Raw genomic sequence first — 24,847 nt, forward strand, 5'->3', positions numbered from 1 at the left:
TGTTTATAAAAAATAAAAAATTAAAAAAAAAAAAAAAAAAAGAAAATGTATGCCTGTAGTTGCTCAAAGCCTAGATGAATAAATATGTAACTAGATGAATAAATATGCATGCAGATATTTCTGATTATTTTAACAGATGTCAACTAACCATGGTTCCCAAGCTTCATTTAGAATACTACATTAAATTGCTGTAAAACAAACTCATACCAGGAAATGAGTTACAAAATAATTGTGATATATTCCTCTGATACATGTTGAATTCAATCTCATGTCTTATAGAGATACACTATCCTTCAGATGGAGGAACTCAAATTTCCTTAGTCATCCAAAAGTCTCCATATGTTTCCTTACGTACACAGAATATTTGACTCAAACAATGAGAATTTTCAAAAACAGGAAATGATACATAGAAATGTTTTCTACTTCACTCCTAAGTTATCCAAAATAGTCCACTGGCCAGAATGTTGATTGTATTGGCTAAGCATTCCAGTTAATTGAGGCTTTTTCTACATATGAAAGTGAAGATAATCTGAGGAAAATCTAAACACTCTGGCCAGTAAACATTGAAATAATGACTCTGAGACTCACCGTATTGCGTATGTAGAAGCTGTAATCATTAGGAAGAGCACCAACACCATGCCGACCCCTGTCAGCCCAGGAACTATAAACAATGGACAAAAGGACATTTCAACTTAAACCATACTGAGAAAAATGTAGAAAAATTATTACTTTATAATCCAAATTACCATGCTGCTCTGTGGGAAGCCCAATTCCAGATCACCTATCTCTTTGTATGTTCCCTCTCCAAAAAAGCCTTTTTAAAATTAGCACAGTTTCAAGGTACTTAAGACAAAGCAGCCTTTCTACCTTTAACAGAAGAGTCCACCTTAGTATTTTCAAGTATCCCACTCAGAATGGTGAATGTGTACATACTTGTGACACGTTCTACCAAATGTACATACTATATCAAATGTCAGTGATGAAGACAACAGACAGTTTTGGAACACTGAAAAAAGAAAAGAAAAGAAAAGAAAAAGAAAACAACAGACAGAAATTAAATATATATTTAATGGAGAAGCAAAGAGGGACAGCAGAGAAAAACTTCCAAAGACATGAAGAAATGTGAAAGACGGAGTGTTAAGATATGTCCATTATATTGATAGTGATGATGGTTTCATGGATATATGCAAGAGTCAAAACTTATGAGAGTATGCATTAAATAGATATAATTTATTAGATCCTAGTTATATATTAATAAAATTGTTTTAAAGGAGGGAAAAATACACAACAGGGCTGGGTTGACATGGAACACCATTTACTGTGTTGTTTTTTTTCCTGCACCACAATACTAAAACTCCCTTACTCTCTCAGCACCTCCCTCCCCTTTTATGGAACTAGTATCTGCTTCAGTTTCAATTCAAATAATTTCTTTTGTGCTTTACTATCTAGAATGAATAATTTTCAAGAAATAATAAACAAAACCTAAAGCTTCTAAAAACCACAATGTTGAATATAGAACAAAACAACAGTAGATCTCAAGGAAAAAAAAAATTAGAGTGCTGATGTTTCCTTAGTATGGAAAACATGATGTAATCAGTGCTTCTGATATTACATAATACCATTTTTTAACAAAGAAAAAACTGTGCAAACGTGTTGGTTTTCAAACTTAATGGTGATGTGACAGGTGGCTAAAAATCCAATGTTAGCCCATATAGCATAGCCTAAATGAATAGTTGATATGCTTTATCAAAAAGAGGATAAAAATATATGTTTATAAAAAATAAAAAAAATTAAAGTCTAAAAAAAAAAACAAAAAAACAAACAAACAAAAAAAGAACTAAAATCACAATAGTCTCATTTCTTATTATCTTATTCCTACCAAATAAAATATCCTGTCGATAAGTTACATTATTTACTACTACAATCATACAAGCAACAGTAAGTCCCAAATAACCCGGAGCCAAAAGAGTCCATCTTAAATCTATATGGAAAGCTACTGAAACAACTGTGTATCCAAAAGCACAGGCATCCCCCCAACTTCTCTCCTTGCCAAAGAACCACCTAGGAAACAGAAGGGCCATCATGAACTACAAGCACTAGCAGAAGCAGACAAGCTGGGAACAACAGAAGAGCACCATAGGTATGCTTCATTAGAATCCCAACAGTTTAGAAACACTGCAAAATAACATTAGAAATCTCAGTACACCAGTTAGAATGGCCAAAATTAGCAAGACAGGAAACAACATGTGTTGGAGGGGATGTGGAGAAAGGGGAACTCCCTTACACTGTTGGTGGGAATGCAAGTTGATGCAGCCTCTTTGGAGAACAGTGTGGAGATTCCTCAAGAAACTAAAAATAGAGCTTCCCTATGACCCTGCCATTGCACTCCTGGGTATTTACCCCAAAGATACAGATGTAGTGAAAAGAAGAGCCATCTGTACCCTAATGTTTATAGCAGCAATGGCCACGGTCGCCAAACTGTGGAAAGAACCAAGATGCCCTTCAACGGACGAATTGATAAGGAAGATGTGGTCCATATACACTATGGAGTATTATGCTTCCATCAGAAAGGATGAATACCCAACTTTTATAGCAACATGGATGGGACTGGAAGAGATTATGCTGAGTGAAATAATCAAGCAGAGAGAGTTAATTATCATATGGTTTCACTCATTTGTGGAGCATAACAAATATCATGGAGGACATGGGGAGACAGAGAGAAGAAGGGAGCTGGGGGAAATTGGAAGGGGAGGTGAACCATGAGAGACTATGGACTCTGAAAAACAATCCGAGGGTTTTGAAGAGGCGGGGGGTGGGAGGTTGGGGGAGCCAGGTGGTGGGTATTATAGAGGGCACGGATTGCATGGAGCACTGGGTGTGGTGCAAAAATAATGAATACTGTTATGCTGAAAATTTAAAAAAAAAAAAAAAGGGAATCTCAGTACAGTGGAAACAAGTTTCTACTTGTGAAGAGCCACAGGAGAAATTAAGGAATTAGTTTTTGTATACTTAATAGTTGGATACTCTTTCTTCCTCAGTCTTTCCAATGTACAGATTTGGAAGCCTAATAGGACTTCTATTTCCTGATGTGCTTAAACCAAATCATCTCCTCCCTACACTTCTTTCCCAGGGCACTCCTTTCTCCTCTTTCTCATTGCCCAGGTGAGTACTAACTTCCTAGGATTAAAAAAAGAAGATGACTGTACTAGTTCACACTAAAAGACTAATAACACAGAGAAATGCTGTTTACAAAGAACAACATGCCTATAAAATGTCCCAGCCATTTTATTCCCAAGTATTTCCCCAAAATACAAACATATATCTACATAAAAATTTGTTCAAAAATATTCATAGCCACTTCACTTTTAACAGTTAAGGCCTGTAGACAACTCGAATTTCCATCAGCAAATGAATGGATAGACAATTGCAGTAATATCTGTACCTGGAAAATGAATCAGCAGCTAAAAAAAATGAACTGTACATGACATACATGAACCACAAAATTATTCCACTGAGTGAAAAAAGCCAGACACTCTCCCCCTCAAAAAAATCCCAGGAGTATAAACTCTGTGATACCTTTTATATAGTATTCTAGAAAATCTAAACTATTCTCCAGTGATAGGAAGCAGATTAGTTACTAAGAGGAGTAAAGGGCAGAATGCGTTATAAAGGCACAAAAAACTTTTTGGAATAATAGATATATTTGTCATCTTGATTTTGGTCTTGATTTCATTAAGTGTATACATATGTCAAAATCAATTGAATAACATAATTTACATATGAATAATTTCATGTACCTCAATTATAACTCAATACATTTGAAGAAGCAAAAAAGAGGTTTTTCTCTCTGGCTTTAAGTAATTAAAACAAAATAAAACAAAAAAAACCCTTACTTGGCCAAATGAATAAATAAATGATAGAATCCCAGATGGCTCCAAGATGTGAAATGTGTGGCTGGAGAGGCCTTTCCGATAACTGTCTTGGGGCTTCATTAAGGTCTACTGGGTCTGCCCACAAGGTTTCCCATGTGGTTCTAAATATGCCAAGATTAGTTATGGAATGTCTACAAATCATTTCATGAGGACACCTGAAAAAACAGTATGTTTAGTGTAGAGGCATAATTTCTAAAGTATATTATTTGAACATTAGTTTCTAGAGATATTAATTTCTATTACTCAAAAGTGTAATAACTATTCCTTGAAGAGTCACAGGACACATTAGTAAATTAAAGTCTAGTAAATTAAAGTCTCTGGCAAGTACTAGTACCAAGAAACCAGTTTAAATCTGAACGGATCTTTCCTCAAATATTTAACTAGAGAAATGCTTTCAAGAGCAGAACATGGAAAATGTATTGGAAAGATCTGGGGCGTGGGTAATAAAATAGTTGGCATCAGTCATTTGAAGATGAAGCAAACAGCTTAGCCAATGAGATACCCATTCTGGGATTAAATAGCCCTATTACTGTCCCTTAGGACAAACCCCAATCTCACTGGATCTCATCTGTAAACTTAGGAGAATCAACTCAATGCTTTTTAATATTCTTTCAGATTTATGAAGGTATCTTTTTTATCTAAAGGACTCATGTTTCCTTTCTAGCTCCCAGACGTATAAAAAGACCAAAGTTTGTAATTTACTAAGTAACAGACCAGGTTAATGAAGGTAAGTTACTTAAAATTAAAAATGGGGGCGCCCAGGTGGCTCAGTGGGTTAAAGCCTCTGCTTTCAGCTCAGGTCATGATCCCAGGGTCCTGAGATAGAGTCCCACATTGGGCTCTCTGCTCAGCGGGGAGCCTGCTTCTTCCTCTCTCTCTCTGCCTGCCTCTCCGCCTACTTGTCTGTCAAATAAATAAATTTTTTAAAAAATCTTTTTTTTTTTAATTAAAAATGAAGAGAACAAATTAGGGGCGCCTGGGTGGTTTAGTCAGTTAATCATCCAACTCTTGATTTCAAATCAGTTCATGGTCTCAGATTAAGCCCCATGACAGGCTTTGCACTCAGTGGGGCGTCTACTTCTCTCTCTACCCCTGCCCCTGCTCTCACTCTCTCTTAAATAAATAAATAAGTTCTTTAAAAAAATTATTACAATTACAATGGTCCCCCCCACCACCAAAAAAAGGAGTACTTTAAGAAGCTATGATTTTTTTGTCACTGGAATTAAACAAACAGAGGCTAGCTAACTGATTATCTGGATGCTGTAAAGGAGATCTATGTATCAAGTAGGAGAGTTAAACAATTGGCTTTTATTTTCAGTGAATATTTTCTGGACATTTATAGTCTACTGTTAAGTGAGAAAAAAAAAAAAAATGAATCCTGCTCTAAAAGAAATCCCCGCCCAGTGTGGGAGACAAGATAAGCAGACAAATGCAACCTAGGACATTAAGTGCTAAGAGAGAGCTAAGCTTGAGTGTTTTCCAGGTACATCAAAAGGGACCCTAACCTAGCTTTCAAGGACAGCTCAGCTAAGACCCAACATATTAGCCTCTATTACTACACACATTTCAGGGGTCAGGAAGAACAGGTTGGAAATGACTAAGCTAGTCAAAACTTACTGGGCAAAGTCACTTGCCAAAATGAAGAACACTCTCTCTTTGAATCATTCAAATTATGAAGCAAAAACTATACTTGTTTCCTTAGGAAAAGACGTTTGTATGTTTATTCTTATTACTTTTTATCTATGCATATTACATTTGCTATTTAGTTGCCTTTAAAATGAAGGACTGCAGTGTACTGCCATTTCTAGATGAAACTGAGAGATCATTTTCATCCATACCCAGATGTGGTCAGAAATATACCATCTTGTATTCATTATCCTGTTGTTTCTAATGTAACTGGAAACACAATTCTATTTGTTTATGAGGGTTTTTCTAATTGAAATTGGATACTGTGCATTTTATTCTCATCATACAAGCTTCTACCAAATTTGGAAATAATGTAGAAAATGTTTTGAAATGCATATTTGAACAATCCAATCTTTTAAATTTGTTTTACTTTATATATTCCTTTTTTTATTTTATAAATTCTTAATTGGACTGTTTTTTAACATTTCTTATTGAGTGACCTAACTACCATATTTTATGTCACTTGAACTGCCACAGGCTTTAGTTTCTCTGAAACAACCTTAATTTCTCAGTTGTAGATTATGTTAAAAAATATTTAAGGACAGAGAGAGAGAAGACTCTATGTAACATTAAACAAACGAAAATCCAAGAAACATGTTAGCTAATAAAAAATAGTCATTATCACTAGAACATCTAAAAACATGCATGCATTCCTCTGTCAGAAATGTGGTTTTTCCTAGGCCTAATGATGTTCAAAGATAGCTATGAAATAGTATTAGTCATAGATGTATTAGTAATATAAAACTAGATCAAGTCTATTTGTAGAAAATGGTCTCTTATCCCTTGACATCCTTTGATTCTGCTTTGTTCTCTCACCTACTACTCGGTAGGGTCAATCAGATGCCCTCAAAGGTCTAGATTCATAGTTAGGGGTTCCAGGCTGGGTTTCAAGCTGAGAAGTGGATGGCTCCCTCTGGCTAGCACACAATGTCTTTCATAAAATGATGTAGACTGAGACACTAAAATGAGGCTGACATGCTGATTTGGGATGAATTCCAATTGTATCGAAAGAAACTCCACCAAAAAATATGTACCTGGGATCCTGCATTCCCTACAGGGAGCTGTACCTCACACCTGAGAAGCTTACTTTCCAGTGGAAAAGATTATACCTATAAGGAAAGAAATTATTCTACAACATAGCACTTTACTATGTATCTTCAGGAACAAACCAAGGCCAACAAAACAGACCAGCTCTGCCTACTGGAATCATGGACGAATGTGCGCCTGATGGGACATGTCTGCTGAGACTCAAAGGAGGAGCAGAAGTGGGATTAAAAAGAGAGAGAGAGAATCAAGTAAGAGAGCAGACAAAAGTTAGGTATTGCAAGAAGGGAATTACAAGAGTATGATGGGATGCCCAATAAGGGTGAAGCGGGGACTCCCAGGGGACATGGGAAGCTTAATGAGTCATACTGTTGGGTCACACCACAAAGACTCTCTAGGATGAAGCCAGGAAATTTGTGGGTTGTTTTTTTTTTTTTTCTTAATTTGTGTTTTTAAGTATCAGCTCTAGTTAGTCCAACACCATTCATGGGAACTTCTGGGAAACAACATAAGGATGGTGAGGTTTTATGCTATATGGAGAGGTCACATGTTTCTGTACAAGTATTCATTATACAAAGCTTCTTAATGTAATGTCTTGGTCATATAAGAAATCTTTCTGTACGTTTGAAAACTAAACTTTTTCAAACATTTTACATGTCCCAATGTTTCACCCAGATTTGGTGCTATAGAAGGTAATATTTAAAAAGAAAATATTAAAAAAGAATATGAAAAAGAAAATATTAAAAATATTAAAAAATTGATTCTTTCTGTAAAATGAATTCATATGAACCAAAACATATATTGATTCACACATAAGGTTTTGTTTTTCTGTTTTTTCTCCTTCCTATTTCTCATCCAATTCTTAAAGCTTAAATTAAAAACATGCTTTCACGTTGTAAGCAAAACTAAAATTGTGTTCCTAAAGAGAAACAGTGAAATACCTTGTAAGTGGCAAACATCGTACATAAATAAACAGGAAAAAACCATATTTTATAAATCTAAATATACAGTTGTGACAGGGAAGGGGAAAACACCAGAATTATTGCTATTTTTATCATAAAACTGATTGAAAAGAAAAACAATACATTTGACATATCATGCCTCAGTCTTATATGCAATCCCGATCCTTAATGGGGTGTTTATGGTAGCCAAGCCTATGTGACAGACCCTATCAATAACCTAATCATCCTTATCCCTGAAATAATGTGCTAAAAAGCCCCCAAATGCAGTTTTTGGCTTTTGTCCTTATAAATGCAGAGTTGAGAAAAAGAAGAATTTTAGTAGAATTATACTAACATCAGGACAAAATTTTGAGATGTTTACATGTGCTTTAACAAATGAATAGTCTAGACTGAGATTTCATGGACAATATGCTTGAGAAGGAAAAGTAAATTAGAGTTGAAAAAGGAAACATTTCAAGAAAAACAACCAATTTTAATGACTGTTCATTCCTCCTCTTTTTCTGTAGGTTATAAGATCACCAAATGTCCTACTAAATTACTGAGTTATAAGAATTCCATCAATAATCAGAATGCTTGGTGTTTCCTTCCAGCACCTTGAGGGTAGGAGCCTACTCCATGTGTATTATCTCCAGTACCACCTGCCACAGCCAGAAGCACAGAGTAGGTCCTCAATAACCATATGGCATTGCACTGTTGTTACTGGAAGAACATATGGAAGGCAAATGTGTTTACTTCCTTTTACTCTTCATTCATTCGAACCCCACTATTTGCCTTGCCCCTCTGTTTTCATTGCAAGTTAAGTTTGGTAAGAGTTGTTCTGATTGCAAATTTTCCACATTATATTTAACATACACTGAATTGCTGTGTTTTGCCTGAATCTTCAGAAAGAGCAATGAAAAACAACTTACCAGTTGTGAAGAGAAGTTTTCTAGGATCCTGAGAAAAAGGGAAAAAAAATTGACTGAAAAGCAAAATATTGAAAATGTAAAATTCTACAAGGAACCTTCTGGGTATGTGATCCATTAGGCATTTAAGACACTATTCTCTCAGTGGAAATGAGAAATTCAATCAGGCTTCATAATGTTTTCATGCAACACAGGTTCTGGAACCAGGATATTTGGGGGGGTGGGGAGTCCTGCCTCTGTCACTTACAAGCAAGTTTCAGAAATTCCCTAATTGTTTCTCAGCTGAAAAATTAAAAATATCGGGGTGCCTGGGTGGCTCAGTGGGTTGGGCCGCTGCCTTCGGCTCGGGTCATGATCTCAGGGTGCTGGGATCGAGTCCCACATCGGGCACTCTGCTCAGCAGGGAGCCTGCTTCCTCCTCTCTCTCTGCCTGCCTCTCTGCCTACTTGTGATCTCTCTCTGTCAAATAAATAAATAAAATCTTTAAAAAAAAAAATTAAAAATATCTACCCCAGGGGTGCTTGGGTGGCTAAATTGGTTAAGCGTCTGCCTTCAGCTCACGTCATGATCTCAGGGTCCTGGAACTGAGCCCCACGTCCAGTCCCACAATGGGTTCCTCACTCAGTGGGGAGTCTGCTTCTCCCTCTCCCTCTGCCTTCCCCATACTCATGCACAAACTCTCTCTCAAATAAACAAAATCTTAAAAAAAAAAAAAATCCAACACAGAGAAGACTGTCCTTCTGAGATACAAAGAGCACTGAATAAAAGTCAGAAAATGTAGACTTTCATCTTAATGGGTAATTACAAGCTATTAACAGTGGCCTGAAGCCTACCCTTTGACCATTTGAAACTCAGTATCTTTGACTATAATGTTCTGCACCTACAAGATGTTGAGACAGTGAAAATCAAAAGTGAGAAAATATACAGGGAGGGTTGTCACTATAAATTCAGTGCAAAGAATACTAACTGAATACTTACAATGTTTCAAGTACCATGCAAAATAGTGATGATTACTCAGAATTGTAAAAAGTAATATTGCTAGTGTAATCTGTCCTTTAAACTACATCTTTCATAGTGAAAAGGACCTTAGGCAACTCCCTTTCTATCTCTGGAAAACTGAGGTCAATCCCCAGGAGATCTGTGGATTTGTTTTTCATCCTAATGGTCCGTAGTATTGCACAACTTTGGAAATTCTTTCCTGGGCCTCCATTGCTTTGGAATCAGGCCACCCTGTATCCAAAGTGGGAAGCCATTCATATGAAATAATTTCAGAAGCCACCTTCAGAAAGGGTGGCTTTCTAAGGGCCACCTGCCTAGCAAGAGCTCCTCATCCCACTGGGGCCAGGTGACTTCTACCTCTGCCATTAGGACGCAACTCAAGGTTAACCTACAGGAACCTAGTATATAAACAACTAGTGAAAATACAAAATGAGCTGAACAAAGTGGTAGTACCAGAAATATGGATACCAGAACAAATAGCCTTGGGAACTCAGAAGACAGAACAGTTACTACTGCCCGTGAGTGGAGATGGAACATGAAAGTAAGAGACAGTTTCGAAGATGACAGCATGAGGCAGATTCAGCTAGGCCATCAAGAACGTGCCACCCAGGAGCTGGAGGCTGGGTCATTAGAAGTCTGGAGAAGACAGAGTACAAAGCAAAGGACAACAGGGTGCATGGCACAAATCTTTCTTTCTCAAATACAACTCAAGAAAGGCTGTACCTGTTTATGCATGCAGTGTGTGTGTTTGTGTGTGTGTGTGCGTGCACGTGTGCATGTGTGTGTGTGTGTGTGTGTGTGTGTGTGTGTTTTCATCCTCCTCTAGCACACTGTCTGATGCCTACTAAGGGCTCAAAAACATTTATTAAAATAAAGAAGAGGGAGGGGGCGCCTGGGTGGCTCAGTGAGTTAAAGCCTCTGCCTTCGGCTCAGGTCATGATCCCAGGGTCCTGGGATCGAGCCCCACATCAGGCTCTCTGCTCAGCAGGGAGCCTGCTTCCCTTCCTCTCTCTGCCTGCCTCTCTGCCTACTTGTGATCTCTGTCTGTCAAATAAATACATAAAATCTTTAAAAGAATAAAAATAAAAAAAAATAAAGAAGAGGGAGGAAAAAAAAAGAAAGAAAGAAGGAAGGAAGGAAACAAAGAAAAGGGAAATAAAAATTTAAACAATGAGTTACTATTTTTCATCTGTCAAACTGGCAAAAATCAAAGAAAAACAAAAACAATTGAGGGGCAGATATAAGCATTCTGATAAACTTGGTAGAAGTGTGTCAATTAATGAAGCCTTTTTGAAAGACAACAAGGCAATGTCCTTCAAAACTAAAAATGTACATAGCTTTGAAACCAAATTCTACTTCTAGGAATCTGCCTAGTGGAAGCATATACAAAATTAATTTATTGGAGTGTGGTTCATAAAAGAAACTCAAAAACAACTTAATCATCTGTGAATAAGGAAAAGGCTAAATAAGGCTAAGAAGGAAAAGCCCCGCGTCGGGCGCTCTGCTCGGCGGGGAGCCTGCTTCCTCCTCTCCCTCTCTCCACATGCCTGTCTGCCTGCTTGTGATCTCTGTCTGTCAAATAATAAATAACATCTTTAAAAAAAAAAAATGAGAGAACCATTTCAGTTCTTAAAGAACCAAGATGGCAAAAACAAAAGAGAGAGAAGCAAAGAAGGAAAGATAAAGAGGCAGGTCCATGGCAAACATTGGAAACAAAGAAGTCCACGTCCTGTGGGCTGAGGGGGATAGAGGAATGGGGGGAAACCGTGGGAGACAGAAACGGTGGTGTCTCCAGTTCTGGCTTCTGGAATCATTCCGTATGAAGAGCGTCTGGAGGAGCTGGTTTTCTCAGTTGCTCTTAATGCTGGGCGCTCACCCCAACTAGCTGGTGAACTTTTTAACAAATATCAAGGCCGGACCCCAACCCAGACCAGTTATATCATATTGGTGTTTTTAAGAATACTAGAGTCTTATCAAAGGACTTAATGAAAGGCTGCTGGTGATTTTGGTTTCGTGATTTGTTTCTGTGTTCATTGCTAGTTTTCTCTTTGTTGTATTCCACGAAGGATATCATGCACATAATCGTAGCAGTGTTAATCTCGATAACTCCGGTGACACATAGAAGAGAAGACAGAGTAGGGGAGATGGAGAACAATCTTACAAACTCCCTGCCAGACTTAGCGGAACAGGGCGAGGAGATCCATCTCCATTCCCAGCAGCTTTTGATATAGTCTTGGCGTGAAGGAAAGGCAGACTGAGGACAGGATAAAGTCCTGAGTGAAAGAGAGCTAACATGTGCTCATTAGGCTGTACCCCGGCACCCCACACATACAATTTCATCTCATGGGTGCCGCCCCCTGGAGAAAAGCAACCCTAAGTCAGATATTGCATGCTACAGAACTCAGCTCAAGTTCACCTGTATCAAGGATTAAAACAAAACAAAACAGAGGAACACTAAAACTCAGTGGAGTTTTTAAATTCAAATAAACAGATGATTCAAGATCCTCAAAGAGTCAACCTGCTTTTCTGCCCTCCCAACGCACCACCTCCAAGAACAGCATCTGACTTATTAAAAAAACAGAAAACAAAATAAATAAATAACATAAAAAAACAAAAACAAAAACAAAACCAAAACACAAAAACAAACTTGTGCCCGTAAAGACACTGTGGACAGTCTCCCCTGGATGGAAACCAGACAACGCTGCTGGGAGGCAGGAGGCAGGCCTGAGGGGCCCCCATCTGAACGCTGCAGAATATAAAAAGTAGACACTCTCGAACTCCCATTTTCAGCAGGAGACACTGTGAAATAGTAATTACCTGTATTTTCTATTGAAAAGGAACAAAACTCAACTTGACAACTGCATTTTAAAAGCACTCAAAAGGAGCAGCAAGGTACAAATTTTCCATGAAAATCACAGACCTTCATTAGTGGGCTCACGACAAGCGAAAGGAGACCACCCACCTCATCTCGGTATCTCGCTGCGTTCAGTTCAGCAAAATCCTCGCTGAAGTTCACTGAGAAGTTGAGGGCGTTTACCAGATGGGCAGCCACGTGCACACCTGCAAAATCACATGAGGCTCAGATCAATAGGATTTCCATATACGCTCCACGAAGAGGACTCCCTTCCTCTCCCAAACCTCCCAAAGGGTCCAAACTTTAACAGCTACCTGAGCAATAAAATATTAAATTGAAAAGGGAAAGTTTAAAGACACCAAAAGTCTTGATTACAGACACCTGGGTATTAGAAATCATGTAAAGAAACTGAATTTTCAAAGGCCAGAATTAAAAAACTAGCAAGTCAGGGTTAGGAAACATGTTCCAGTGTGTGATAATATGGTCATGTATTTATTTATTTAAATAGCTCCTGGATATTTGAGTTTTTCTACATTTTTTGCCTCTCCTTTAGCTCCAATCTGTTATAGGTCTTGTACACTTCAACCTAAAATAGAGGCTCACGGAAAGACTTTCAGCCAGTTAAAATTTCTCACAATCCATAACTTCAAGAATTTCCTAAATTTCCTAAACTCCACAGCAAAAGTGTTGGCAATCACTTCTCTGGGATTAAAAACTCAGGAAAGTAAGAATTATTATTTCATCATCAGCTTACACTGGCAGAGTAAAGAGAGCTCAACCAATGCAGAGCTCACACAGAGGATGGAATTATTAGGAAATTATAAGAGAGTTGAAGAAAAACTCATTTTGGCACAGTCAAGAAGAAGGAAAATTATCTTGAGGAGGCTGGACAAGGAAGGAGCAAATGAATGTGTGCATTGGATGAGAATGCCTTCTCCCTTCCCAACCTCTTCTTGTAGGAGAAATAGGGTCTGAATTAACAGTACATTACAATGTACTAGAAAGGATGACAGATAATTAACTGGAAATCTGGTTTTCTTGCTGCATGGCTACCAACACCTCAGGTTAGTTCTCTGTAAAGTGACAATGACAGAAACAGGAGACTTAATGAGATAAGTGACCTGAACTTCCCTAGTGAACCATTATAGTCCATACCAATATAGGGCGTGGAGTTAGTCAACGGAAAACGTGCAGAGAAACTGGAAAACTTTACAGTTCTTTCCAACCTAGCACATGAGATGTAGTTATGCCAAGAGTTCTGAAGGACTCACAAAGACAAATAGAAGTGAGAGAAGGACTAGAATGCTAACCAACTTCAAAGTTAAAGGATTGATAAGCTCCTGCCAGAGTCAAATTAGAGGAAGGAAAAGGTCTCATAAAAAGTGGACAGGAAGTTAGAAGGGGGTTAACTAACAAGCAAGGACCCAATTCTAAAGAAATGTTTAAGAGGCAGTCCAGGAGGGATTCGATTATGGCATAGGCATGAAAGATTATTTAAGAAGAACGGTCTGTGTCCTCTAGCTTTATCATGTCTAAAATGTTTAAGTCTAAAAAAATACCTTCATTTTAAATCAAAGGTTTATATGTTAACTACATGTTTGTGGCTCCTTCTGAATTCTCCTGAAAAAATAATAACACCTTTACTAAAAAAAAAGCCCTAGGTATCAGTTGTTTGAGATATACCCTTAAGGGATATAGTCACTTTCTTTAAAGGACTTTCAGGTCAAAAGAAATTGAGGCTTCTAATTTGGGGCAGCAAAGAGAAATCCAGGCTGGACATTTTGAGTAGATTTTTCTGATTGAATTCTCTCAATAAAACAATGAAGTGGGTAGAAACTTCCCTTTGTCACAGAAGGTCAGAAGAGGCCACCCAGCTAAGGTCAGACAACTAGTGAGTGGCAGAATGAAACTGTGTGGAATGCATGTTCATTCATGGCAAGACTCTACAGGATCTCAGTCTTCTGGTTGTTCTCCAGTGGAACCAGAATATTTGGACACAGCTACAGTGTAGCACAAACCAAGTTACAAATGTGTCCACATTCCCAGACCCTCCCGCTTCCCTGACCTTTCACTCCCTCTGTTCTAACCCAGCCCTGATCCTGGCCACACACTCCGTCCTCATCTCATTCTGAACTCTTACTCCGTCCCCAGCCTCTTGAGTGGTATGGAGTCTGATCCCACCCAAGCCTCTCCCCATCTCCTGCCTCCAGAGGTGGGACCCACCAGTAAAATGTCCAGGGACAAAACAGTGCAGATGCCTGTTTCAACAATACTTGGGAACTTTTTAAAAAGTGAAGAGCTTAATGACCTCTCAATAGTGGCTGCACAAAGATATGCCCGATTCAAAGTAGCCATATATACATATCCAGACCAAATGACCCTGGTGTCAAAACAGCTCTGTCCTGTCAAATCATGACTAGAGGAAAATGTCAGGTGCTATGCCACTGAGATAATTAACCCCTGAATTTGTAAAGTGTAAAAAATTCCATCCAAATAACTTCCTATGGGCGATCTCATACTGTCAATCATTTTATGATTAAAGCAACAACAAATGAAAGACCAGAGAGCTTATGTCACACAATAAGGTAGAAAGGCAGTTGGGGATAGATCCTACACAACCTTGTCTCCAAAGTCCATATACTTAATTAATGTGTTTATCACCTGCCATTCCAAAATTTGAAAAATACCACATAAATATTCAGGATAAAAACTTATTTTAAAATGACTCTTTTAAAAAGCCAAAGGCTCTTGCTTGATATGGAACTGAACATTTGACATTTAATACCAAGAATTAATATCAAAGAAATATTTATCAAATATACTTCTAAATGGAATTACATTCTATGAATGTACGTTTCACATTCTAATTTGTATACATTTAAAGTCCTATCATATCTTTATTTTTAAAACTTAAAAACATTCGTTTCTTTTAGTCTTTCTAAATGAAAGTATTTACCTATAAAAAACCATTATTAAAAGCTTGAAGGCCAGCTCTCATATACTGTAATGTGAAAACTATATCTATAATGTGTAAGACATGCTCATTTTCTGTAGCACCATTAGGCAACTCTCTTTAAACACATGGCAGAGAAAATTAAGATATGGAATGAGACGATCACAAGTTGGGGACAGCAAATAATTTGCAGAGCCACAAAAATGCCATTCATAACATGTGTTCAAAGGTAGTATTTTCACCTCTTTTGGTTTTCTCACCTGAAAAAATACAGATAGTCACACCACAGGTTATATGGAATGTTCGGCTTTTATCCAACAATCTTCTGGTTCTCCTGCTTGGAACCTAAATAAAATTCAGTGTGGTGAAAAGGAAGCAGGGAATAAGATATGTGTACAAAGTTTTTCTCTAGAGCATTGTTCATGATATCAAAGTTTTAGAAATATGACAGAGGCCTAGGAATTAAAACTTGGTGAGATAATTATGATATATCTAATCAGTGGAACACCTAAACCATTACAGAGAATGTGAGAAGACTTGTTATTTATATGGAAATAGGTGTCATATATATGGCTAGGTAAAAGAAGGATAACACATAAACTATACTATAGTCCTATGTTGTTTAAAATTAATGGCGTTCTATGCAAATCTGAAGGCCTTTCCCCAAATCCGTAATCTGTGGTTGTTTTAGCACAGTATTAGGAGAAACTCTCACTGATTACTTATTTCTGGAATGTTTGAATTGTACAATATAGATGATTTCTTTCTGTAGTCAAAAACTAAGATGATTTTTAAATGAAGCAATTCCATCTATGGGTTTAAATGCCTTCTTGATCTTATAAAGAAATAAAATGTCAAGCATCTTTGAATACCTATGTTTCACATCAGGGGACCACTCTTTAAGGCTTATTTAAATACCAAGAGACTTAGGTGGGCACTTTTCCTGCCGTTTCTCTTCTCTTTCTTCACACCAAGCCAATAGCTAGCCATAGGAATCAGAACCTAGCATTTTACAATAGTAGGCAACCTAGAGAAAGAGTTATTTCCACAAATTACTGCACTAAAAGTAGAGTTTCTAAATATAATTACTGAAAAGTTTGATAAGTTTTACTGCAGTAAATCCACTCATATGAACCACATAGAACATCCAAGTGACCTCATACAAACAACTTCTTTTAGAATATCAGTATTAATTCTGCAGTGCCTTATTATTTCAACAGAGAAAAGAAACACACACACAGAAGGACAACCAAAGACAAAAAAAATATTTTGTTGAGTTTTAATTTCCAAAGTTCTTTACTTCATTTTATAACATCACACATGACATCACACCTTAACCAAGACATCTCCGAGACTATTACACAGCTTAAAACATGCATGTGTTTGAAAAGGAGATAAATCACCACCAACACCAGCAGTCACTGTATATTTTGCTCCAAGTGCATAGAGCTCTAGCTTCTAGGTTGCTCACCTGGTCTTAAATAATTGAGAACACAGGATCTCATTGAGGCAAAATCTCAGAAGTGGGACTGATCTTAACTCTGCCATTTTGCTAGTCTCATGACATTGGTCAAGTTCTTTAACCTCTCTGTGCCTCAGTTCTTCATCTACAAGACCTACAGAATCATTGTGAGGATTCACACCTACCTCCGTGGAGTGCTTAGCACCATGTCTGATAACACTATTAATAGCCATTTCTATTACCAACTGCCTCTATCTAGCATTGCAGAATAACTCACTGATCATCTTGGCAGGTGACACAGTCTTTACAATCAACTGGTAGATGACAGCAGATGCCAGAAGTCAGTCTATTAGAAGGTCTGACCATGAAAACTAAGTAGTACTAACTTGCTGCTGTTCCACTTGGTTTTGATCCTAGATTCTATGACCAGGATTTTTCATTCTTACCTTCTGGGATCCTCGAAGGTAAGCCAGGAGTGTCCGACACACAGGTAAAAGGATAAGGCTGCAGTTGAGGTTAAGAACAGATGCGGAGGCTCTGCTTAGACACAATCCTAGCTGAACGAATAAGGTAAGAGTCAAAACACTGTCAAGGCAAAGACAGACTACAGACTCGCTGCAGACCTCACTCTGCTTCTTTCTGAAGGATCATGCCAAAATCCCAACTTCTTTGAGAATCTTGAACAACTGTCTTCTTCCCTCTCACCAAAAACCCCAAAAAGAAACGGGTCTCTTTCTGCTCTGCACTGCCATAAAACTTAGTCTTCCCTCATTTCCACTAGTGTTATAAACACCTGAGTACATTTTTCTGGCATGAAGTCAATTTTTTGTTGGGCCCCCCACTAGACCATTGTGGGTAGGAAGGGCCCTCCAGACCCCCACACTGGGGCCCTTGAATCCTCTTTTCAATTTCAATTTCAAATAAAGCTTTTTCATTTGTGTTCTCTCTAGAACACTCTTCCAAACCACTGCCTGCCTGCCTTTCAGCTCTTCACCCTACTGACTCTACCCGTCTTTCAGGTTTTACCTTGAGCGCTGCGCCTCTAGTGTTCTTCCGTGACCCAAACCTAGGAGGGCTCCAGATCAGAGGTGTCCCATACAAAGATAATCATGACCACATTATGTGATATTTTCTTTTCCAAAGAATCAGAACCCACAGTGTGGAGGCTATACTTTCTGGCAACTAATTCAAAATCAAACTCTTGCTAAATTGTCATCTGCTATTGTCTATTCCTACCTACATTCTTCATATAAATAGTGTATCACATGAAAACAAGAGATGGGATCTTATCTGTCCTCTTGTCCTAAAATAAACATAAAAGTACTTTAGTTTAAGGATATTGACTAAGAAATACGTATAAATCAGATGCTTTTCTTATCTTAAAATTATTCACGCTCCTGAGATTTCCAGCTTAACCTCTGGCAAAATAGCAACTCTGTTACAAAATGTTAGTTGTCAGCACATGAAGTATTGCTCCTGAAGGGGAGATGGGGTAATAAGTCATGTCAGGAAAGCAATAATTTTCATTGACTTATATAAAAAGTAATTAATATTTCCAGTTAGGCTATTTCTACTCCATGAGTTAGAAAACCTTAGGGATATATTGCAATGAATATACTAGTAAGTAGACAAATAGAAATAATCCCCTCTAAACTATCTAAAAAAATACTAAATATAATATTCTCACTTTATGCAGCAAGCTATTATCATTTCAGAGTGATGAGTTTTTGTTATCTACGCCTCCAGAGAAATAGAATAATTGTGATTTCTTTGATCTGGCATCTGCCCATGATAAGAAAATTTTAGCTCAGGGGATTTTTAGATGATAATTTTATCGGCAATTTTAATGTACCTGAACAATAATTCATTTAAAATGTATCAGCGAAAATCTCTCGTATAAGTGTAGGACTTAAGAGATACAAATAAATTACCCAATTTTCTTTTCTAGTTCAATGATTTAAAGAAAATTCTCCTATTGTTAATTTTCTAACCATTTATTGCATGCCTGGAAGTGTTTTATTGTTGTGCTTACATTAAATCACATAGTAATCTAATTCAGAGTGGCTTTAAGTGTCCCCTTAGGATAGATGGGGTTTATCTTGGCATTCCACTTCTTCCTTAACGATGCTGTAAAATCTACCCAGAAGTCTTGCCAAAGACTCATTTCCTCATGTATGCTTGTTCCGGAAGATGCTTAGTTTCTCAACTAAGATGAGAATTTCTCTTTATTAGATTATCAGAGTACAAAACTCCCTCATTCTGAAGCAATGGGGAAAGTAAGGAACTTGGAGACAGGTCCCAGTCAAGTGGTGCAGTCATAGGATACCCCGTGATCTACTTACTATGTGGGTGACATCCTACAGGGAAGAGCCTTTGTTTTACTTAGTCCCTATTAGCGCATGACCACTGTAAGAATCAGCTACCTCAAATGTTCACTAAAAAGAAAGGACTGCCCCACGTTATGCCAGGTCCACTCTGTGACTGACTCAGGTCACCATTCCTAGAGCTCTTAACTGCTCCTCTACTCTATCAACTTCATTCAAGTCTGTTGTCACTAGATGGCAGTATTACTTCCACGTGTAGAAGCCTACCTGTCAAGGACTCTAGAACGTAATAAACTGAGAATTCCACATGCAATTGTAAAATCACAAATATATCTTAGATAAGTATATACAAATAAAACTTAGCTTACTCCTTTTTATTGACTGAATGTCTGCCCCCCCCAAGTTCATATGAAATCTAATGTCAAAAAAAAAAAAAAAGGAAAGAAAAAGAGAGAGAGAGAGAGAGGAGGAGGAGGAGGAGGAGGAAAAGAAAGGAAAGGAAAGGAGAAGGAAGGAAGACAGGAAGGAAGAGGGAGCTCTCATCAGACACCAAATCTGTTGGCGCCTTGATCCTAAACTTCCCAGCCTCCAAAACTGAAATAAATATTCTCTTAGCCACCTGGTCTACAGTATTTTGTTAGAGAAGACTGAACGAATGCAGTCCCAAAGAACATCATAAGAACATATGCCATTTGAAGCAAGTTATAAAAGAATATAACATCTGGGTATAACAAGTGCATGGCAATTTTCCTAAAATCTCAAATACATGGTTTCTTATCTTAAATCTACTACTTAATAACTATTCATCTTGAGCTAGTTAACTGTCCTTTTCTGTAAAATTAAGGATAAATGTTCTTATTTTTAAAATTAATATAATATATATGATACAGTAATCCGAGTTCTTAGAACTTTTGTGAAAAGTAAAACCAGTCCAAAATATGCAAGCATTATATAAAAATAATTTATTGCCTTGGGGTCACAATATCACATCCTTTCTCTGAATGTTCTCCTCTGTGCTTCCATAGTAAGTTCCACTTTACATTAGTCACTCAATACATATTTATTGTGATATACACATATCCCAAGGCACCAGGAGTTTAATCATGAACAAAAAACAGAGAATGTCTGTTCCTAGGATGTTTATATTCTAGTAGGGAAAACAGGCACGAATCACATAGCTACATAATCAAACATAAATTCTAAAATGATCAATGCTGTGAATAAGAAATACAGAGCATGAGCATGTGTAACAGGAAATGAAAACCAAATAAGGTCAGGAAGGTTGCCATGATTAAGTGAAAAGTGAACTGAGATTTTGAGGGTAAAAGTACAAGTCACTCAAAAATAAGAAAGACACCTATACAGAAGAAAAAAACAGCATGAGAACTGATGCAGCAAAGGGGAGCATAGTGTACATATGAGAATTTAATAGTAGCTCAGCGTGGTTGGATTGGAAATGGAAGGTGATTACAACATAAACGTGGAGAAGGGGGAGGCCTGCTGGATTGTGTAGGTCATATTAAGAATGCACGTCTTGGGGCACCTGAGTGGATCAGCCTGCTCAGTGGGTGCCTTCAGTTCAGGTCACGATCACGGGGTCCTGGGATGGAGCCGTGAGCCGGCTCGTCACTCCACAGACAGCCTGCTTCTCACTCTGCCTGCCGCTCTCTCTTCTTGTGCATTCTCTCTCTCTTTCTTTGACAAATAAATAAATAAAATCTTTTTTTTTTTTTTAAGATTTTATTTATTTGACACAGAGAGACATAGTGAGAGAGGGAACACAAGCAGGGGTAAAAGGAGAGGGAGAAGCAGGCTTCTCACTGAGCAGGGACCCCGATGCGGGGCTCTATCTCAGGACCCTGAGATCATGACCTGAGCTGAAGGCAGAAGCTTTAACCCACTGAGCCACCCAGGCACCCCATCAACCTGATATTCTGACATGTTTCCTTCTCAATTTTGCTTTGGCTAAAAATTGTACATTCGTGTTTTCCACATCTTCACCTAGGTTCTTGACAATGCTATTAAAGTGTATCAAAACCCTGTTGAAATTGTTGACCTGCAAACTACCTTTTCAAATGAACATTTTGCTCTCAAATGGTAATTTTCTCAACAATTTTGAGGGAATATGACATTCTACATGTAAACATCTATGCAACACCCTTGTCTAAAGGGCTTTGAAAAGGCTGGAGAAGTATTAAAAGTAAGTTTTAATAACTGGTCATTTTTCTGTAGCTACCTCTCAGTGAGTCAACAATTAGTCAACTATTTCCAGGAAAAAAATAAAAATTACCATAGAGGTTTATAACAAATTATTTTATATTCTGGATTGGCATTTTGTGTTTGTTTAAAACTATGCAAATTTGTACTCATTAAGATCAATTTTGTTGATTCTTTTTATTCAAACCAAATGAAGCCTATACAACCCCTAATTCTTACATATTTTATAGCCACAGAATTGTAGTTCGTTTATGGGGCTTTACACATCATTCGGCCCAACCTTCTTTTTGCCACTATTCACATGCTGCCGTGGGAAGAAACACAGTTTAGAACCCAGGCCCACCTCTAGGCTATCTGACGTTTCCTAAGAACACATCACTCCCCAGAACAGAGATGTGAATCCAGACATCTTGCCTAGTGAACTTTCCAAACTGTAATACTTCCTTACTCTTTCAATTGCTTACCTGTTTTCCCACCAGTACTTTTCCCTGTCATTTTGTGTAACTCTTTACAGAGTATTTTCCTATTCTGACTGAACACTGAAATCACTGGATGAACTATTTACAAATAAACACATCTCCGCTGTACTTTCTGAAATTTTCATTCTTTAAATCTGGAGAGGGGGCCCCAGGAGGTACACCCAGGCTTGGCAATCGCTGTTTTAGAATGCACTTCAAAGTCAAACAAACCCGAGTTTAAAACACCTTTTTGAGCTGTGTGGCCTGATAGATTTTCTTACCCTGTCTCATTTTCCTCATCTATAAAATAAAAACAATACATCAACCTCAACGAGTTATTGTGAGTATTAAGTATATCTAGTACCTAGTATGGTACCCAGCATCTAGTAAAAAGTCAGCAGAAGCTATTATCATAATCCCATCCACTAACCTGCTCTAGTTTCAAAATGTAGGTGTTCTTAAGGCATGCCTTCCTACAAATAATTTCTTCCTAGCCTGTTTTTCCATCCTCAGCTCTGAAGAATTAAGATTCTAAAGAGTTATTTATTTATTTATTTGACAGACAGAGGTTACAAGTAGGCAGAGAGGCAGGCAGAGAGAGAGAGGAGGAAGCAGGCTCCCTGCTGAGCAGAGAGCCCGATGTGGGGCTCGATCCCAGGACCCCGGGATCATGACCTGAGCCGAAGGCAGAGGCTTAACCCACTGAGCCACCCAGGCACCCCAAGAATTAAGATTCTAGTTGCAGCTATGGGAGATGAGTTTTATTGCACTTGGCTGATTCTAAAGATTTCAAGAAAATTCCTAAGCAATTAGTGGGTGTTCAATAACTTTAAGGTGGTTGAATGAATGAGTCTATGAAATGATCCTTCAGTGTTCTCATTTTGGAAATTAAGAAATAAATAATCAAGACCAAAAGAGATCACCCAAGAAATGTAGTTTACATCTAGTGTTAGACTCAGACCTGTTCTCTCCATCATGCCTTAGTGCCCAAGAATGAAAACTCTGCCTCCATTTCCCCAACTGCCACCATTCTTGAGATTAGGATTTACTTGATAGAACTGCATGCCCAATTTAAAGATTTAAATTGGTATTTCTGTCTAGATTTTGTGTATCTTGTCTTTCCTGTGCCAAAAGCCCAGACAGCAGAAGAGACTCACTTCTAAAAAATCTTTAGGGCCACTGTAGCTCTTTGATGAGTCTGTATAGGTCATCTAATCCAAAACTTTTTATACCAACTTATATTAAAAGTCTGTAAATAAGCCAAATTGATGATCCCATAGGGCTCACTAGCCATCCTTTTACAATTAATGCAGCTCCTGGAGGTATTACCAGATTAATAAGCTCCTCTTCTGAATTTTCACCACATATCTTCATTCACTGTCCCTAGCTCATGGTATTTATCGCCATTTCTTCTATTTGGGACGGCATTCCACCTCTTCCAACCTTTATTTCCTTTAGAGTACTTGAGATGTTGTATTAGAATATTTTACCTATTTATCTCCTTGTTTTCCCCCAAAAGCTAGCAAGTGGCAAGCGCTGCTGAGTGGCAATGCCCAAAATGCTTCTTATTGTTGGGGACCTCAAAAGTGCATGCTCATTAATAGTGAAAATTATTTTGAAAAAAGAAAAAATACTCCTCAGAGAAAATATGCTTTTAGCAATGAAAGTCTAAGAAAAGTAGAATTGAGACAGAAACATGAGCAAAAAGAGACTACTCCATAAAGTAGTCCATACAATTTTCCAAAGCAATAGTAAGCACTTTCTGTCGTCTTTATAATCACCAAAATGGTCCATGGCAGAAAATTAGAAAATTTATTTTCCCTATCCCTCTAAAATCAAACTTGTGGTCCTAACTAAAATTTCAGTGTGCACTATTAATATAGTATAATAGGGGTATGAATTAAGAATATGATAGGCATTTCATACAGACAGGATCGTACTTAATGATTCTTAAAAATGACATTTCAATGAAAAGTTACTTCAAAAAGTTGATTACCTATTTTGATAAGGCTTCATATGAAAACAATAATGAATAACATGCCATGAACTATCAGAAAGCAGTTAATAATAATTGGAGTAATTATTTCTTTAAAAACTTCCAAAATAAACTAGCAATTCAGTGGTCTTGGGGTATATCCAAAAACTCATGAATGTCCCCTCATTCCATTATGAACTATAGTTCATGCCAAATGATCCTAGCTGGTTTCTGTCAACTAACTGCCCTGAAGAATTTAACTATGATGTAATTTTTGACTCACATTGACCTCTCTTTCAATCTATAAACTTTTTTTTTTAAACACTGTTTCTAAAGAAGTTATCAGTTCTAAAAAAAAAAAAAAAAAAAAAAGCAGCCAGGAATGGAGTGGGGTGGGGGGTAGATTTTGTTTCCATATGATTAAAGGGGCCACCAAAAAAAAAAAAAAAAAAAATAGAATCCATCCTGACTTCATATGCAGATTTCCTTATGCTTAACCCAGATCTTGCCTTTTATACACCATCATTCATCATTCCATCCTTTCTAGAAGGAAACTTTCTTCCATTTTCAGTAGGAATGTACTCCTTCCTTAGAAGTCTATTACAAGAAAGAAAGAAATACAGTTCTTAGACAAGAAGAAAGCAAGATTGTAACATGGCATTTCTGTCTAGATTTTGTCTATCTTGTCTTTCCTGTGCCAAAAACCCAGAGAGCAGAATAGATTCACTTCTAAACAATGAGTCTGTCTGCAAAAGTTGAAGTTCAACCTAAGTGAGATCCAGAACTACATTAAATACATTCATGGGTTTCTACACGCAATGCCATCTACTAAACAGATCACCACATTAAAAAGCATATTTTTATCACACTTAATACCTGTGACCCCTACCAAGGTTATTGTTTCCAAAACCTAGAACTGGAGAACTTAACAAAACACTAGTCAAAACTTGCTCCACTTTCTCCTGTAGAACTATTCTAAAAGGTAAAAACAAATCAAATGAAAATGGCTTGATCTCTTTAGCTGAAAAAATGGATTTTTTTAATTCACCCATGATATTTCTATAGGTTTTCATGCT

At 37.5% G+C, this 24,847-nt stretch overlaps 1 protein-coding gene across 1 annotated transcript in view; it reads right to left on the minus strand.

Annotated features, from left to right (window-relative positions):
- NOX4 (NADPH oxidase 4) overlaps positions 1-24,847 on the minus strand; it is a 174,301-nt gene that overhangs the window by 131,515 nt on the left and 17,939 nt on the right. Inside the window, exons 3-7 of the mRNA XM_059412437.1 lie at positions 17,244-17,354; positions 15,596-15,680; positions 12,491-12,588; positions 8,533-8,560; positions 589-661 (exon numbers count right to left, since the gene is read on the minus strand). Coding sequence (XP_059268420.1) covers positions 589-661; positions 8,533-8,560; positions 12,491-12,588; positions 15,596-15,680; positions 17,244-17,354 — 395 coding nt within the window. The remainder of the gene's footprint in view (positions 1-588; positions 662-8,532; positions 8,561-12,490; positions 12,589-15,595; positions 15,681-17,243; positions 17,355-24,847) is intronic.

This window comes from Mustela nigripes, chromosome 1 (assembly GCF_022355385.1).
Source record: "Mustela nigripes isolate SB6536 chromosome 1, MUSNIG.SB6536, whole genome shotgun sequence".
In the NCBI taxonomy this organism is placed as follows: Eukaryota; Metazoa; Chordata; class Mammalia; order Carnivora; family Mustelidae; genus Mustela; species Mustela nigripes.